The sequence below is a fragment of the Cherax quadricarinatus genome, chromosome 3 (genome assembly GCF_038502225.1).
Source record: "Cherax quadricarinatus isolate ZL_2023a chromosome 3, ASM3850222v1, whole genome shotgun sequence".
In the NCBI taxonomy this organism is placed as follows: domain Eukaryota; kingdom Metazoa; phylum Arthropoda; class Malacostraca; order Decapoda; family Parastacidae; genus Cherax; species Cherax quadricarinatus.
In genome coordinates, this window is record NC_091294.1 from 61652598 (window position 1) to 61672424 (window position 19827).

The 19827-nt window shown below is 39.2% G+C and overlaps 1 protein-coding gene across 2 annotated transcripts in view; it reads right to left on the minus strand.

Moving 5' to 3' along the window:
- LOC128705855 (uncharacterized) overlaps window positions 1–19827 on the minus strand; it is a 623755-nt gene that overhangs the window by 123497 nt on the left and 480431 nt on the right. The window contains exon 10 of one of the 2 annotated variants that reach the window (XM_070092006.1): window positions 15210–17500. The exons of the other annotated variant lie outside the window; for it this stretch is intronic. Coding sequence (XP_069948107.1) covers window positions 17396–17500 — 105 coding nt within the window. The 3' untranslated portion in view covers window positions 15210–17395. Of the gene's footprint in view, window positions 1–15209; window positions 17501–19827 lie in introns of those variants that run through there. 2 annotated transcript variants of the gene reach the window in all.

Genomic DNA, 19827 nt, shown 5'->3' on the forward strand with positions numbered 1-19827 from the left:
CAACTTTGTCATCCTCCTTTGTACATTTTCCAGAGAATTTATATCCATTCTGTAATAAGGTGACCAAAACTGTGCAGCATAATCTAAATGAGGCCTAACCAAGGATGTATAGAGTTGAAGAACAACCTGAGGACTCCTATTATTTATGCTTCTTGATATGAAGCCAAGGATTCTATTAGCTTTATTGCGAACACTTATGCACTGTTGTCTTGGTTTCAGATTACTGCTAACCAGAACTCCTAAATCTTTTTCGCAATCCGTAATATTAAGATCTACATTATTTAGTTTATATGTGGCATGGTTATTGTCCTGTCCAACATTTAGAACTTTGCATTTGTCTATATTAAACTGCATCTGCCACTTCTCCGACCACTGCATCAGTCTATTCAAATCTTCCTGGAGTGCTCGAATGTCCTCGTCAGAATGAATTCGACGGCCTATTTTGGTGTCATCGGCAAACTTGCCGATGTCGCTCTTTATGCCCTCATCTATGTCGTTTATGTAGATTGTGAACAGCAGGGGGCCCAACACTGACCCCTGTGGAACACCGCTCGTGACACTTCCCCACTCTGATTTCTCCCCATTTATGCAAACTCTCTGCTGCCTATTTGTCAACCATGCCTCTATCCAGGACAAAATTTCTCCTCCTATTCCATGTGCTTTAATTTTCCTCAATAGTCTCTGATGTGGGACCCTGTCAAAAGCCTTACTGAAGTCCATATACACAATATCATATTCATTACCATGATCTACCTCCTCAAATACCTTAGTGAAAAAAGTTAATAAATTCGTAAGGCAGGAACGCCCCTTTGTAAAACCATGCTGAGATTCGTTGATTAATTTATGCTTTTCAAGGTGGCTACGAACTGCCTCGGCAATTATTGATTCCATAAATTTTCCCACTATGGAGGTTAGGCTTATTGGTCTATAGCTCGAAGCTAAGGACCTGTCACCTGTTTTGAAAATAGGTATCACATTTGCCATTTTCCACTTATCTGGCACCATGCCAGTTTGTAGTGATATGTTGAAAAGATTAGCCAAAGGTGTGCTAAGCTCCTCTTTACATTCCTTTAGAACCCTTGCATACTGTTCATCAGGGCCTGGGGATTTGTTAGGTTTTAATTTATCTATTTGCCTAAGGACCATGTCACTTGTGACCCTAATAGTACACAGTTTATTATCGTCCTGTTCTACATAATTTATCATTACTGGAATATCGCTGGTATCCTCCTGTGTAAAAACTGAGAGGAAGTATGTGTTAAAAATTCTACACATTTCCTTATCACTGTCAGTGAGCTGACCCGAGGAACTTTTGAGTGGGCCTATCTTGTCCCTGATCTTACTTCTGTATACCTGAAAGATTCCTTTTGGGTTAGTCTTCGATTCTCTTGCAACTTTAACCTCATAATCTCTTCTTGCTTTTCTAATTCCCTTTTTTATTTTCTCTTTAACTGAATATATCGATTTCTCAATTGCCCCTCTCCTCTTCTGATTTGCCTATATATGCCTCTCTTTTGACCAATCAGATATTTTAATCTATTGTTCATCCATTTAGGATCATTTTTGTTTGATCTGATTTCCCTATTTGGAACATAATTTGACTGAGCAGCTAGAACTATGCCCTGGAAAGCATCATATCGGCAACCATCACCACCTACCTGACCCTTAGTCAGGTCATTCCAGTTCAGCCCACCTAAGTAATTTTTCAGTCCTATGAAATCAGCCAAGCGAAAGTCAGGGACGGAGACTTGATTGCCATTATTAGGGGAATTCCATGATATATTAAAACTGAGTGATTTGTGATCACTTTCCCCAAGCTCATCATTAACCTCAAGATTATTAATTAGTGTTTCCCTACTGGCAAGAACCAAATCAAGGAGGTTATTTCCCCTAGTTGGCTCTGTCACAAACTGTTTTAAAAAACAATCCTGGATCGTATCAAGAAAGTCACCTGACTCTAAATTTCCTGTCAAATTGCTCCAGTCAATCTGTCTATAGTTGAAATCTCCCATTAGCACAACATCTTCGTATGTAGATGCCTTACGAATTTCGTCCCATAGAAGTTTACTGCACTCCCTATCAAGATTTGGGACCCTGTAAATCACACCCAAAATTAGTTTTTCTCGGCCCTCGAGAAGCTGTAACCAAACAGATTCAGTGGCTGACGCTTCTAATTTAATATCTTGTCTAACGCAACAATTTAAATTGTCTCTGACATACATCGCTACTCCACCACCTTTCCTGTTGACCCTGTCAGTGTGGAATAATTTATAGCCTTGTATGTGACATTCAGAGGGCATCTCTCTATCTTTCAGATTGAGCCAGGTCTCTGTTATAGCAATAATATCTATGTCTCCTGCACGTGCAATTAATCTTAGCTCATCTATCTTATTTCTTACACTCCTGCTATTAGTATAGTAAACCTTAAGGGAGCTAGTCCCTTGCTGCCCTCTGCTGTCCCCCTTTGTTTGCTGACCTGATCTATTGTCTTTATTTATAACTTCATGCTGAATGCCTTTTATACATTTACTGTTTCCAACCCAAGTGTTGCAACCTGCTTGTTTCCCACACACACCCATACCTCTATCTTCCATCAGTTTAAAATCATAGGCATTTCACCAATGGCCTTCTCAATCGAGTCTGCAAGTGCTACCACCCCAGCCCCAGAGAGATGTACCCCATCCCTTGCATACATATCATGTTTGCCATAAAAGTTGTTCCAGTTGTCAATGAATGGGATTGCAAGTTCCTTGCAGTATCTGTCTAGCCAGCAATTTACACCAATTGCCCTAGACAACCATTCATTTCCTACTCCCCTTCTAGGCAAGATGCTACATATGATTGGGATCCCTCCCTTAGACTTAATGAAATCTATAGCTGACCTGTACTTATCTAGCAGCTCTTCTCTCCTACCCTTCCCAATATCATTTCCACCAGCACTGAGACAGATAATGGGCTTGCTCCCATTACCTGACATGATATTATCCAGCCTGTTGACAATGTCCCCAACACCAGCTCCAGGGAAGCACACTCTATCTCTCATCTTCTTATTCCTATTACAAAAAGCACGGTCAATGTATCTTACCTGAGAGTCACAAACCACAAGAATGCGCTTACCTCCATTAGCAGGGGCAGTAGTACCCTTACCTTCACTGGCCACTGAAGTACATTCATCCTGAAGAACAGAGAAGCGATTTCCTACCTTCAGATCTTCACTCTTAACTTTCCTTACTCTGATGCGCCTTCCATTACTGTGAACTACTCGCCACTTGTAGCAGGTGCTGGGCTGCACCTCACTGCTGGTAGCCGTTGCTGCCTCCCCAACTACAGCCTCCTCACAGCGAGAGACAGACTGCACCTCGCTGCTAGAAGCCTCATTCCCCACAACTCCAGCCACCTCACACTCTCTCCCAGACCCATTGAGGTGGACCTTCAGCCTCCTAATCTCCTCCTGGAGAAGCAAGACCTCCTCCTTCAACTCTCCAACCTCAATTTTTAAAACACTGCAGAAGCAAGCCATGCTTTGTAACCGTCCACACTAATCCCCAAGGCAGCTCAGGGTCTGTGACCTCACGTGACGACTGACCACTGAGTACTGACTGACCACTGAGTACTGACTGACCACTGGCCGATTCCCACCAAGGCAGGGTGGCCCGAAAAAGAAAAACTTTCACCATCATTCACTCCATCACTGTCTTGCCAGAAGGTTGCTTTACACTACAGTTTTTAAACTGCAACATTTACACCCCTCCTTCAGAGTGCAGGCACTGTACTTCCCATCTCCAGGACTCAAGTCCGGCCTGCCGGTTTCCCTGAACCCCTTCATAAACGTTACTTTGCTCACACTCCAACAGCACGTCAAGTATTAAAAACCATTTGTCTCCATTCACTCCTATCAAACACGCTCAGGCATGCCTGCTGGAAGTCCAAGCCCCTAGCACACAAAACCTCCTTTACCCCCTCCCTCCAACCTTTCCTAGGCCGACCCCTACCCCTCCTTCCTTCCACTACAGACTGATACACTCTTGAAGTCATTCTGTTTCGCTCCATTCTCTCTACATGTCCGAACCACCTCAACAACCCTTCCTCAGCCCTCTGGACAACAGTTTTGGTAATCCCGCACCTCCTCCTAACTTCCAAACTACGAATTCTCTGCATTATATTCACACCACACATTGCTCTCAGACATGACATCTCCACTGCCTCCAGCCTTCTCCTCGCTGCAACATTCATCACCCATGCTTCACACCCATATAAGAGCATTGGTAAAACTATACTCTCATACATTCCCCTCTTTGCCTCCAAGGACAAAGTTCTTTGTCTCCACAGACTCCTAAGTGCACCACTCACTCTTTTCCCCTCATCAATTCTATGATTCACCTCATCTGTTTCATAGACCCATCCGCTGACACGTCCACTCCCAAATATCTGAATACATTCACCTCCTCCATACTCTCTCCCTCCAATCTGATATTCAATCTTTCATCACCTAATCTTTTTGTTATCCTCATAACCTTACTCTTTCCTGTATTCACCTTTAATTTTCTTCTTTTGCACACCCTACCAAATTCATCCACCAATCTCTGCAACTTCTCTTCAGAATCTCCCAAGAGCACAGTGTCATCAGCAAAGAGAAGCTGTGACAACTCCCACTTTTTGTGTGATTCTTTATCTTTTAACTCCACGCCTCTTGCCAAGACCCTCGCATTTACTTCTCTTACAACCCCATCTATAAATATATTAAACAACCACGGTGACATCACACATCCTTGTCTAAGGCCTACTTTTACTGGGGAATAATTTCCCTCTTTCCTACATACTCTACATACTCTACTCTACATACTCTACATATATATATATATATATATATATATATATATATATATATATATATATATATATATATATATATATATATATATATATATATATATATATATATGTATATATATATATATATATATATATATATATATATATATATATATATATATATATATATATATATATATATATATATATATATGTATATATATATATATATATATATATATATATATATATATATATATATATATATATATATATATATAGGCAATCTGGACACCCACGATGCCTTGTACCTTCTCACAAAGTGCTTGAGTCTGCCCAGGTTGACATATTTCCTAAGATGTGCACCTTCATATGATAACCCTATACTGCACGAATATGACAGTATTCTGAGGCAGATTTTTACGAAAGTACTTAACCTTACTCTAGAAGACGGGCAGTGGAACCAAGCTACACTTCCAGTCAGACTAGGAGGCATTGGTGTCCGCAAGTCATCACAGATTGCGTTACCTGCTTTTCTGTCCTCGTGTATTGCATCCAGAGAGCTTGTAGCAGCGATTCTCCCTGAACATCTTAGGGACAAGATTGGAGCCCAGGACCAAAAATTCATTGACGGAGCAATGATCTGGGATAATCTAACGGGCTCAGAAACCAGACCTGCTCCCCCCAACAACTACAAACAATCGCACTGGGATGGTCCAATAGTGGAAAATATAGCCTCAACGATGCTTCAGAGTGTGTCAGGGAAGGATAGAGCCCGCCTCCTGGCAGTGAGAGCCCCTCATGCTGGGGACTTTCTGTTGGCTGTTCCCAACTCCAGCCTTGGCACACGCCTCGACCCACAGACCATCCGCATCGGTGTTGCCCTTCGACTTGCCGCCCCTATTCTCGCCGAACACAGGTGTATTTGTGGCAGTGAAGCAGCAGACCGATTCGGGTACCATGGTCTTGTGTGCCGTAAATCCGAGGGAAAGATTGCAAGACATGAGGAGGTTAATAACATTATCAAGAGGAGCCTCACAACAGCTGGATGCCCAGCAGTAAGGGAGCCACCCCAACTATGCAGATCTGATGGCAGCCAGAAGCGTCCAGATGGTATCACCCTTCAAGCCTGGGCAGATGGGAAGCAGGTGGTGTGGGACTATACATGTGCATCTACCTTGGCTGATACCTATCTCCAATACACCAGGGAGGAAGGAGGGGCAGCTGCCAGCTTTAGGGAGTCCCAAAAGTCTAGAAAATATGGAGAACTTGCCCATCATTATATGTTTGTTCCCATAGGCTCAGAGACCCTTGGCTCATGGGGAAAGAGTGCATCTAATTTCCTTAAGGAGTTGGGAAAAAGACTCATCAGGGTAACTAGGGATCCCAGGGCAGCTAGTTTTCTGTTCCAGCGGCTCAGTGCGGCTGTTCAAAGGGGTAATGCATGCTGCATTTTGGGCACACGCCCCAGCTCTGAGGAGCTGGATGAGATTTTCGCCTTATAATCGGTGATACACACGTAACAACATGTACCGTATATGCCACCTTTATATCAACAATGTATCTCTTAAATCTTCTGTGCCATATTATGTAATAAAATATTCCTATTGGTAAAAAAAAAAAAAAAATATATATATATATATATATATATATATATTGTTCAACAAGTCGGCCGTCTCCCACCGAGGCAGGGTGACCCAAAAAGAAAGAAAATCCCCAAAAAGAAAATACTTTCATCATCATTCAACACTATCACCTCACTCACACATAATCAAAGAGGCAGCTAATAGGTGAGAATGGAGCTCCTTTATTTATCTTCCGTTTTTTTATTATTATTTATTTTGGAGTACGTTAAGAAGTATCCTTCCATCATACATTGTCCAAGTTTCAATAAGATAGCCCAACAAACAACTGAGAAAAAAATATTTACCAAAAATCATATATGGCAAGCCCAAGTCAGGTACTAGAAATAAGTCACTTTGTCTGACTTTTTTGGGTTATCCTAGGTTCTCTACACTTATATTGCTGTGTGAAAATCTATGTAAAGAAAATAGCGTTTATGTTTCAGTTTTATTGTGCAGTACGAGTGTATATCACAGTTAGACCTGTGCTGTAATCTGTTTTCTCTATTATAAACCCCTAGACAGGTATAGGAGAATGGTACTTGTATCCAATATCCTCTTCATACCACCGTCGAACTTCTCGGTATTATGCCAAATATTATTATTCATTGTGGAGTATTTGACATGTTTTTATGTGATACTTATTGTTTATTGTGTCATATTAGATCAATTGTTATAGACAAATAAGCTGTAGTGTTGATATTAGCGTAATAATAAAGCATATTCCCCCGCATCACGAGACTGAGCTCATGGCAACTGACTGGTTTCAAAGTCACTTTATCTTAATGGAGAATGTGCTGTGTAGGTGCTTTACACAACGAGAAGCGTTTCTTATATCCGTTGGAACAATGGCTATGGCTGAAAATAAGCAGGTTATAGCAATAAGATAAGATTTCGTTTGGATTTTTAACCCCGGAGGGTTAGCCACCCAGGATAACCCAAGAAAGTCAGTGCATCATCGAGGACTGCCTAACTTATTTCCATTGGGGTCCTTAATCTTGTCCCCCAGGATGCCACCCACACCAGTCGACTAACACCCAGGTACCTATTTGCTGCTAGGTGAACAGGACAACAGGTGTAACTAAACGTGTCGAAATGTTTCCACCCGCGGGAATCGAACCCGGGCCCTCCGTCTGTGAAGCTGGAGCTTTAGCCACCAGGCCACTGGAATGACTTATTCAGCACGTAGTGCCACCAAACAGTACCAGCAGGTTGGTGTGGCGACCCTGGAAATTTGAAATTATGCTAGCCAAAATTAGTGCAGAATAACTTAAGGAACCGAATAACTGATTGCTGGATTTGTGATGGCGGACCTGATGTGATGCAAGGAGGGTGGAATATATGGAGAGAAAAAGAGAGTTTAAGAGAGTGGGAAGCAATGTAAAAAGAGAGCAGATGAGAGAGTGGTTGAGATGTTATCAACAAATTTTGTCGAAAATAAGAAAAAGCTTTGGAGTGAGATTAATAAATTGAGGAAATAGGAGAGGAGAGTTACTAAATGGTGAGTATTGGGAAGATGGAGGGAATGTTTTGAGGAACTGTTACATGTTGATGAAAATAGGGAGGCTGTGATTTCGTGTTTAGAGCAAGAAGGAACAACATCTTGTAGGAGTGAGGAAGAGCCAGTTGTGAGTGTGGGGGAAGTTCGTGGGGCGGTTGGTAGAATGAAAGGGGGTAATGCAGCTGGGATTGAAGGAATAAAGACAGAAATGTTAAAAGCAGGTGTGGATATAGTTTTGGGGTGGTTGGTGCTTTTATTTATTCAGTGTATGAAATAGGGCAAGGTACCTAGGGATTGGCAAAGAGTGTGCATAGTTCCTTAGTATAAAGGCAAAGTGGACAAAAGAGAGTGCAAAAATTATAGGTTAATAAATCTGCATAGTAGGGTTATTATTGAAAGAATGAGAGTAGGATAGAAGGTGAGCAAGGAGGCTTTAGGAAAGGTAGGGGGTGTGTAAACCAAGTGTTTACACTGAAACATATAGCTGAACAGTACCATACCACGGGTGGGATTTGAAACCGCGGTCAGAGAGTCTCAAAACTCCAGACCGTCACGTTAGCCACTGGACCAGCTAGCCATAATAAAATTCGTCCAACTAGGTATATTTCTACACCATAGGAAGGTTAGCACAGGCACCACTGTGACCACAAATGCAAGTTTTTACAGACGAATCTCCAGCTAGCGTGGCCGTGACGAACTCTAGCTCAAGTCCCCTCACTGCTGTCAACATGAGTCACGAAATTGTAATGACACGATTGCAAACGATTGTTTGCAATCGTGTCATTACAATTTCGTGAGTCAAGCTGAACAGTACGTGGACCCCCGGTTAACGATATTTTTTCACTCCAGAAGTATGTTCAGGTGCCAGTACTGACCGAATTTGTTCCCATAAGAAATATTATGAAATAGATTAGTCCATTTCAGACCCCCAAACATACACGTTCAAATGCACTTACATAAATACACTTACATAATTGGTTGCATTCGGAGGTAATCGTTATGTGGGGGTCCACTGTATTTAGATAAGGGTAAAGAGGCATTTGTGGATTTGGAAAAGGCGTAAAACAGGGTGGATAGGGGGGGTAATGTGGCAGATGTTGCAAATATATGAAATGGGAGGTAAATTACTGAAAGCAGTGAGAAGTTTTTACTGGGAAAGTGAAGGTCAGGTTAGAGTATGTAGGAGTGACGGAGATTATTTCCCAGTAAAAGTAGGCCTTAGAAAAGGATGTGTGATGTCACTGTGGTTGTTCAATATTTTTATAGGTGAGGTTGTAAAAGAACTGAATGCTTGGGTATTGGCAAAAGGTATGGGGTTAGAAGACAGAGAATCTAACAAAAAGTGGGAGTTGTCAGTTTCTCTTCTCTGATGGCACTGTGCTTCTGAAAGATTCTGAAGAGAAGTTTCAGAGGCTGGTGGATGAGTTTGGTAGGGTATGTAAAAGAAGAAAAATAAAAGTGAATATAGGAAAGAGTTAGTTGATGAGGATAACAAAAAAAATTAGGTGACGAAAGCCTGGATATCAGATTGGAAGGAGAGAGTATGGAGGAGAGAATGGAGCTTTACCTATTCGGCACGACATATATAAAGATTCTCCTCTTGGGAAGCATATACATTGCAGGATCAATTAAAACCTCATTGATATCACCATTTTTATTTCGTTTTAATAATTTTAATTGTTAATAATGGAAATATAAAAGTAGTTTATCAATAAATCACTAAAATGAAGGTTTTAAGGAACAGTTATATTTCAAGAAAAATACAATGTAAAATCTTGACCATTTTTAAGAAGATAGAGCATATTAAATAAAATTGTACAAAATCACGAAGGTTAATGCTAACATTCAAGTGTAATATATAGGTAAAAATTATTTTAATTACAGTCTTAATTTTTAACGGGGTGGACCGGTAAGCCAGTACAAGGCCTCCGTCAGATGACCTAAAGCTCCAGCTGCGAGTCATCATATGACTAATACCCGCGTCAGGAAACACTTGTCCTGTTTCCTGACAAATCTTACCCAACCTAACCAGTTGCAATGTATATATATATATAGGAAATCAAAATTAAAACCAGGGTTGTTTGGTAGGGATAGAAAACTTTGGAGAGAACCTCACCTTGAGCAGTGAATCGGACTTCACCCAAAACACATTGTGTGAGCAACTAACCTAAACCTAAGTCCCTCAATCTCGAGTTGTTGAGAATAACAGATATGATAATAAATGATCTGGTTGAAACGAACGACTCTGCTTTTTTATTTTTTTTTTTTTTGCAATTCTCACTTTAAGTACTGTTTGATCTCACCTACAAACTCGAAGCTGCATTATACAAACTAAAAATAAGTACACAGATGTGGGCTGTAGATCAATAGTTATGGGATTTTTACATATCTATTAAGGAAACTACTCGTAATAATATCTGGCAGTAAAATTGATTCCACACTCGAACCATTTCGTCTCTTATTGATAATTTCAGGGACCTTGAGTAGATAACTAAATGGCAGCTCTTCCAACTTAGCATTTTTAATTAGGGAAGTAATCAAAGCAATTGTTCAGGAACTTAGGTTAGGTTAGGTTAGGTTTGTCAGGAAACAGGACAAGTGTTTTCTGACGTGAGTCATAGGCATGTGATGACCTGCAGCTGGAACTTTGGCCATCTGAACTTTTGGTCATCTGAATTTTGGTCATTTGGCTTTCCGATGTGTTCAGGAGCTGTTACTCATTTGCACGATGAATAAAATAAGTCATTAGGCAATGCCTATTCAGAAAAATTGAAACTTAAGATGGGCAGTGTCCTCAGAATGTGACCCAAGAACTATATATCAACTCTCTTAAACAGAAAAAGTTTGTGTGCGGTGTCTTAAGCATGTTATTATCCTTACCCCACTTCATAAAGTTATTTAAGTGAGTCGTAAACAAGGTAGTAACTATAAGCTGACCACTGACTTCATATAACTTTTATTCACTGCGATGCCAGGATGGATCATTCACCACAAGGAATGATGAAGTTGCCAAAGAGTTATTACCCAATTCAGCACTACCTACCAGACTTGGCAAAATATAACTGAAAAAGCTTATCATACAAAATGGACTAATCTTTAACAAGCCATCGGTTTATTGTTATTTTTCTGAAGAAGCAACAACAGATGGTAGTCAGTTTACAACAATTTCACATATCAGAAATGAAACCTGGAAGATACTTCAGTCCTTTCAGAACTTTACTAACTCAAGTATCCTCACTATTTTATTTTCAGATTTTCGAGCTTCTTTTAGTTTGATCGAACCAAAACATTGCTACTTTAATTTTTCAATGAATCAGTCTTTCATCACCAGTCATTTGCTATGACTGCTGATCATTACGCTCGATTAAAAATTTTTAAGTAATCGTAAACAGTATGATTAGGGGTTATCGTTTTTCTTAAGTGATTCCAGATATTCCAGGATTCCGCACACAGATGAATCATTTCCATGAAAGTCTTCATCTTTCTTGTGAACCCATTTTCCTGATTCTTTTATTACTGCTCGACTATAGACTGAAATAACTCGATCAAACAGAGATTTCTTGTCCCATTCTGTAGATGTGTTTTTTTCGTCTTGGAATAGTTGTTTAAGGATTCTTTCTTCCAGACCTTCAATGCCAACTGACCAAGTATTCCATGACTGTGTGAATCTCATTGTATTGAATCTTGGAGCAAACCAAAGTTGCAGAGTAATTTTTCTGAGAAGGCGGCAAGCTAACCAAACTTTTCTGTCATCTTTTGAAAGATGTTTGAAGTATCTGGTTTCTTCTGGGTACTTACGAAGTATCCACTTATCATAGATATTGGTAATTAATACAGGCTCAAATCTGTTTTCTTCCTCGTTAATGAGTAGTTCAGCTTCCAGTGTTGGCACGATGTAAGAAGTCAGCAGACAGAAATACTGATGGCTCCAAACCCAGCCTATGATCACACCTTTATGTGTGTGAAGCAGAAACGGTGGTGCAACTGATATATCAGATATACCTGATGATTTACTTACATAATTTTTAATTGCTTTCATTAAATGTTTTGCAAATTCTTCTCTGAATGTAGATCCTTTCAATAGAGAATCATCTGAGATTATAGTGACTTCTCCATGCCGTCCAGAACTTTTGCACATGATGTCCTGCTCCGGAGAAACTTTATACATGAAGTCAACATAGTTGATGTGAAAAATCTCATTTCCTTCCACAAGAGATCCAGTGAGAACGGTTTTACCTTTGAACTTCTTGTCTTCAATACTTTCAACTAGTTTGTCTGTTTCTATCTTTATTTTATCGCTTATCTCGTGAACTTTCTTTACATTACACACATTATAAACTGCAACATCAATCAAGTCCTCTGGTTTGGTTATTTTTAGATAATTTCCTTTAATGTACAGAAGTTCATGTGCTCGTTTTCCATCTTCAGTTTCATTTTTGACATGAAGTGCCTCTTCACGAGTCATCAAGGGCAACTGACAATTAGAGCAGAATTCTTCATATTTTCTCATTAATTCTGCAGTTGTTAGTTGAATGTTACACTTCATTTCCTTTTGATCATCATTCATTCTTGCTAAAATATAAGAACATAAGAAGAACATAAGAACGAAGGAACACTGCAGAAGGCCTACTGGCCCATGCGAGGCAGGTCCAAGTCTCCTACCGGCTTAAGCCAATGCACCCAACCTAGTCAGGTCAGGTCACATTGACTTAAGGAAGGAACACGGCAACCGACCTGGTAGCACAAGCTATCAGGTCTAACTCACACCCACCCACATCTACTCATGTATTTGTCCAACCTATTTTTAAAGCTACACAACGTTCTGGCCTCTATAACGGTACTTGGGAGTTTGTTCCACTCATCCACAACTCTATTACCAAACCAGTACTTTCCTATATCCTTCCTGAATCTGAATTTTTCCAACTTAAAACCATTGCTGCGAGTCCTGTCTAGGCTAGATATTTTCAGCACACTATTTACATCCCCTTTATTTATTCCTATCTTCCATTTATACACCTCAATCATATCCCCCCTAATTCTACGTCTTTCTAGAGAGTGCAGATTCAGGGCCCTTAGTCTATCCTCATAGGGAAGGTTTCTGATACATGGGATCAACTTTGTCATCCTCCTTTGTACATTTTCCAGAGAATTTATATCCATTCTGTAATAAGGTGACCAAAACTGTGCAGCATAATCTAAATGAGGCCTAACCAAGGATGTATAGAGTTGAAGAACAACCTGAGGACTCCTATTATTTATGCTTCTTGATATGAAGCCAAGGATTCTATTAGCTTTATTGCGAACACTTATGCACTGTTGTCTTGGTTTCAGATTACTGCTAACCAGAACTCCTAAATCTTTTTCGCAATCCGTAATATTAAGATCTACATTATTTAGTTTATATGTGGCATGGTTATTGTCCTGTCCAACATTTAGAACTTTGCATTTGTCTATATTAAACTGCATCTGCCACTTCTCCGACCACTGCATCAGTCTATTCAAATCTTCCTGGAGTGCTCGAATGTCCTCGTCAGAATGAATTCGACGGCCTATTTTGGTGTCATCGGCAAACTTGCCGATGTCGCTCTTTATGCCCTCATCTATGTCGTTTATGTAGATTGTGAACAGCAGGGGGCCCAACACTGACCCCTGTGGAACACCGCTCGTGACACTTCCCCACTCTGATTTCTCCCCATTTATGCAGACTCTCTGCTGCCTATTTGTCAACCATGCCTCTATCCAGGAAAAAATTTCTCCTCCTATTCCATGTGCTTTAATTTTCCTCAATAGTCTCTGATGTGGGACCCTGTCAAAAGCCTTACTGAAGTCCATATACACAATATCATATTCATTACCATGATCTACCTCCTCAAATACCTTAGTGAAAAAAGTTAATAAATTCGTAAGGCAGGAACGCCCCTTTGTAAAACCATGCTGAGATTCGTTGATTAATTTATGCTTTTCAAGGTGGCTACGAACTGCCTCGGCAGTTATTGATTCCATAAATTTTCCCACTATGGAGGTTAGGCTTATTGGTCTATAGTTCGAAGCTAAGGACCTATCACCTGTTTTGAAAATAGGTATCACATTTGCCATTTTCCACTTATCTGGCACCATGCCAGTTTGTAGTGATATGTTGAAAAGATTAGCCAAAGGTGTGCTAAGCTCCTCTTTACATTCCTTTAGAACCCTTGCATACAGTTCATCAGGGCCTGGGGATTTGTTAGGTTTTAATTTATCTATTTGCCTAAGGACCATGTCACTTGTGACCCTAATAGTGCACAGTTTATTATCGTCCTGTTCTACATAATTTATCATTACTGGAATATCGCTGGTATCCTCCTGTGTAAAAACTGAGAGGAAGTATGTGTTAAAAATTCTACACATTTCCTTATCACTGTCAGTGAGCTGACCCGAGGAACTTTTGAGTGGGCCTATCTTGTCCCTGATCTTACTTCTGTATACCTGAAAGAATCCTTTTGGGTTAGTCTTCGATTCTCTTGCAACTTTAACCTCATAATCTCTTTTTGCTTTTCTAATTCCCTTTTTTATTTCTCTCTTTAACTGAATATATCGATTTCTCAATTGCCCCACTCCTCTTTTGATTTGCCTATATATGCCTCTCTTTTGACCAATCAGATATTTTAATCTATTGTTCATCCATTTAGGATCATTTTTGTTTGATCTGATTTCCCTATTTGGAACATAATTTTACTGAGCAGCTAGAACTATGCCCTGGAAAGCATCATATCGGCAACCATCACCACCTACCTGACCCTTAGTCAGGTCATTCCAGTTCAGCCCACCTAAGTAATTTTTCAGTCCTATGAAATCAGCCAAGCGAAAGTCAGGGACGGAGACTTGATTGCCATTATTAGGGGAATTCCATGATATATTAAAACTGAGTGATTTGTGATCACTTTCCCCAAGCTCATCATTAACCTCAAGATTATTAATTAGTGTTTCCCTACTGGCAAGAACCAAGTCAAGGAGGTTATTTCATCTAGTTGGCTCTGTCACAAACTGTTTTAAAAAACAATCCTGGATCGTATCAAGAAAGTCACCTGACTCTAAATTTCCTGTCAAATTGCTCCAGTCAATCTGTCTATAGTTGAAATCTCCCATTAGCACAACATTTTCGTATGTAGATGCCTTACGAATTTCGTCCCATAGAAGTTTACTGCACTCCCTATCAAGATTTGGGGCCCTGTAAATCACACCCAAAATTAGTTTTTCTCGGCCCTCGAGAAGCTGTAACCAAACAGATTCAGTGGCTGACGCTTCTAATTTAATATCTTGTCTAACACAACAATTTAAATTGTCTCTGACATACATCGCTACTCCACCACCTTTCCTGTTGACCCTGTCAGTGTGGAATAATTTATAGCCTTGTATGTGACATTCAGAGGGCATCTCTCTATCTTTCAGATTGAGCCAGGTCTCTGTTATAGCAATAATATCAATGTTTCCTGCACTTGCAATTAATCTTAGCTCATCTATCTTATTTCTTACACTCCTGCTATTAGTATAGTAAACCTTAAGGGAGCTAGTCCCTTGCTGCCCTTTGCTGTCCCCCTTTGTTTGCTGACCTGATTTATTGTCTTTATTTATAACTTCATGCTGAATGCCTTTTATACATTTACTGTTTCCAACCCAAGTGTTGCAACCTGCTTGTTTCCCACACACACCCATACCTCTATCTTCCATCAGTTTAAAATCAAAGGCATTTCACCAATGGCCTTCTCAATCGAGTCTGCAAGTGCTACCACCCCAGCCCCAGAGAGATGTACCCCATCCCTTGCATACATATCATGTTTGCCATAAAAGTTGTTCCAGTTGTCAATGAATGGGATTGCAAGTTCCTTGCAGTATCTGTCTAGCCAGCAATTTACACCAATTGCCCTAGACAACCATTCATTTCCTACTCCCCTTCTAGGGAAGATGCTACATATGATTGGGATCCCTCCCTTAGACTTAATGAAATCTATAGCTGACCTGTACTTATCTAGCAGCTCTTCTCTCCTACCCTTCCCAATATCATTTCCACCAGCACTGAGACAGATAATGGGCTTGCTCCCATTACCTGACATGATATTATCCAGCCTGTTGACAATGTCCCCAACACCAGCTCCAGGGAAGCACACTCTATCTCTCATCTTCTTATTCCTATTACAAAAAGCACGGTCAATGTATCTTACCTGAGAGTCACCAACCACAAGAATGCGCTTACCTCCATTAGCAGGGGCAGTAGTACCCTTACCTTCACTGGCCACTGAAGTACATTCATCCTGAAGAACAGAGAAGCGATTTCCTACCTTCAGATCTTCACTCTTAACTTTCCTTACTCTGATGCGCCTTCCATTACTGTGAACTACTCGCCACTTGTAGCAGGTGCTGGGCTGCACCTCACTGCTGGTAGCCGTTGCTGCCTCCCCAACTACAGCCTCCTCACAGCGAGAGACAGACTGCACCTCTCTGCTAGAAGCCTCATTCCCCACAACTCCAGCCACCTCACACTCTCTCCCAGACCCATTGAGGTGGACCTTCAGCCTCCTAATCTCCTCCTGGAGAAGCAAGACCTCCTCCTTCAACTCTCCAACCTCAATTTTTAAAACACTGCAGAAGCAAGCCATGCTTTGTAACCGTCCACACTAATCCCCAAAGCAGCTCAGGGTCTGTGACCTCACGTGACGACTGACCACTGAGTACTGACGACTGACCACTGGTAACATTCTTTGTGTCCTCCAATGGCAGCAAGATGAGCAGCAGAGTATTTCCCAAGAGTAACTTTATCTAGTTCAGGATTTTGATACAAAAGATACTCGATCATATTCAAGCGTCCATACATAGAGGCGACGTGCAACATCGTACAGTCAGAAAATGACTCTACTACACTATTTATATCCATATCTTCAAAAATTTTCTCGTAAAGTATATAAAGTATGTAAACAAGGTCATGTTTAGCTAAAAGATACAAGAAAAAGTCATCAGGACGCTCCAGGGTAATGTCTTGAGATTTCAAGTCTTCGTCTGACTTCATCTTACTGAGTTGTTCAATGTACTTCTTAAGAATATTTGTTTCATCTTTGTTGAGTTTCGTGCGGTCATGTTTTCCTGAACAAATATCCTTAAGTACTTTTCTTTCATTCACCCAATATTCTTGCAATAAATCTGAAGGCAAAATTGCTGAAGGTGGCAAAGAAAAGGTAAATGGAACCATATTCATGTCTCTACACAGAGTGACTTGTGTATCAAAGTGATTTCCAAGGAATGCCAACTTGAAAGGATTTTCTTCATTTCGTAATGGGTGAATACAAACATCTTCTAAGCCCAGTAGAACACAAGTGAGGGAGAGGCCATACTTAGCTGCAGTACACAGTAAATCTCTCGCTTTTTTACTTCGTTCGTCATAGTTATTACCCAGTATGAATTTTGAAAAATTTCCAGAGATTTTGAAAGTTTATTGATAAGATTCCATAACCTGAAAAAGTTCCTCCTCCTCTTTTCCTGAGGTTCTGGAGTCTTTTAATATTTGTATCTCCATCTGTATCTTCTCACTGTATGCCTGGTGAAAAATAAAAATACATAAATATTAATACCTTCAATTTACATTAAAACAAGTTGTAATTGGAGCAAAAATTGTACTAAATACAAATAAAATAGAGTAAATAATACTTAGATGTCGTGACTTCGTTAACTGACAAAAACTTTTCGCTGACATAGATGGTTTTATTCAACTGGTGCAGAATAATGATATTGAAAAAGAAAGGTGAGGAGCGTGGGAAAATTTTGCTGCTAGAGAACACTAGAGAGAATATATATACAGTTACATTATGTTGTCTACCTGATGTCTGGATAAAGTTGTAAATATTTCTAAAAGTTTGAGACTTAGTTAACGTGAAGTAATCCACATTCTGCTGATAAAAGCAGAGTGTATTCACCTTATATTTTTCTTTGGTTCTTTGATAATGTACTATTTGTGTGTTTTGAGAAGAGATTCTGTCTCTATTAACAACAAAAACTATGAATAATTCATGTTACTGTTCTTTGCCCCAAGTAACAATGACCCGTAAATTAGTCTCCTACAATATTGTGGTAATGTTTGGCTCTAGTTAGTAAACTTATGATGAAAGTGAAAGTAACGACTGAGATATTGATGTTTCTCCTGCACAGCCTAATGACCAGATAATGACCAGATAATGACCAGATAATGACCAGAAAATGACCAGATAATGACCAGATAATGACCAGATAATGACCAGATAATGACCAGATAATGACCAGATAATGGCCAGATAATGACCAGATAATGACCAGATAATGACCAGATAATGACCAGATAATGACCAGATAATGACCAGATAATGACCAGATAATGGCCAGATAATGATCACATAAAGCTCATCTAGGTGACGTTTTCCTTAGAAACTATAATTATTTTATTTACATCATAAGTTGAAGCGTAAAAATGTTGAGTTATCTTTTACAATTAATTTTATTTGTATTCTGAAATCGTAAATCATTATATTATAGGTCAACAAAGAAATTAGATCACAACTTTTTTAACGAGATATGGACGAATACATATATATATATATGTATATATATATATATATATATATATATATATATATATATATATATATATATATATATATATATATATATATATATATATATATATATATATATATATAATATATATATATATATATATATATATATATATATATATATATATATATATATATATATATATATATATATATATATATATATATATATATATATATATATATATATATATATGCAATAAGATCACAGTAAACAGGTGATTTCAAAATATGCAAAACAACCACTCTGAAAGAATAGAGAAATTCCAAGCGCTTTCGTGACTACTCACATTATCAAGGAACTATAGTTCCTTGATAATGTGAGTAGTCACGAAAGCGCTTGGAATTTCTCTATTCTTTCAGAGTGGTTGTTTTGCATATATATATATATATATGTATGTATGTATATATATATATATATATATATATATATATATATATATATATATATATATATATATATATATATATATATATATATATATATATATATATATGTATGTAAAAAGAGAGCAAATGAGAGAGTGGGTGAGATGTTATCAACAAATTTTGTTGAAAATAAGAAAAAGTTTTGGAGTGAGATTAACAAGTTAAGGAAGCCTAGAGAACAAATGGATTTGTCAGTTAAAAATAGGAGAGGAGAGTTATTAAATGGAGAGTTAGAGGTATTGGCAAGATGGAGGGAATATTTTGAGGAATTGTTAAATGTTGATGAAGATAGGGAAGCTGTGATTTCGTGTATAGGGCAAGGAGGAATAACATCTTGTAGGAGTGAGGAAGAGTCAGTTGTGAGTGTGGGGGGAAGTTCGTGAGGCAGTAGGTAAAATGAAAGGGGGTAAGGCAGCCGAGATTGATGGGATAAAGATAGAAATGTTAAAAGCAGGTGGGGATATAGTTTTGGATTGGTTGGTGCAATTATTTAATAAATGTATGGAAGAGGGTAAGGTACCTAGGGATTGGCAGAGAGCATGCATAGTTCCTTTGTATAAAGGCAAAGGGGATGAAAGAGAGTGCAAAAATTATAGGGGGATAAGTCTGTTGAGTATACCTGGTAAAGTGTATGGTAGAGTTATTATTGAAAGAATTAAGAGTAAGACGGAGAATAGGATAGCAGATGAACAAGGAGGCTTTAGGAAAGGTAGGGGGTGTGTGGACCAGGTGTTTACAGTGAAACATACAAATGAACAGTATTTAGATAAGGCTAAAGAGGCCTATGTGGCATTTATGGATTTGGAAAAGGCGTATGACAGGGTGGATAGGGGGGCAATGTGGCAGATGT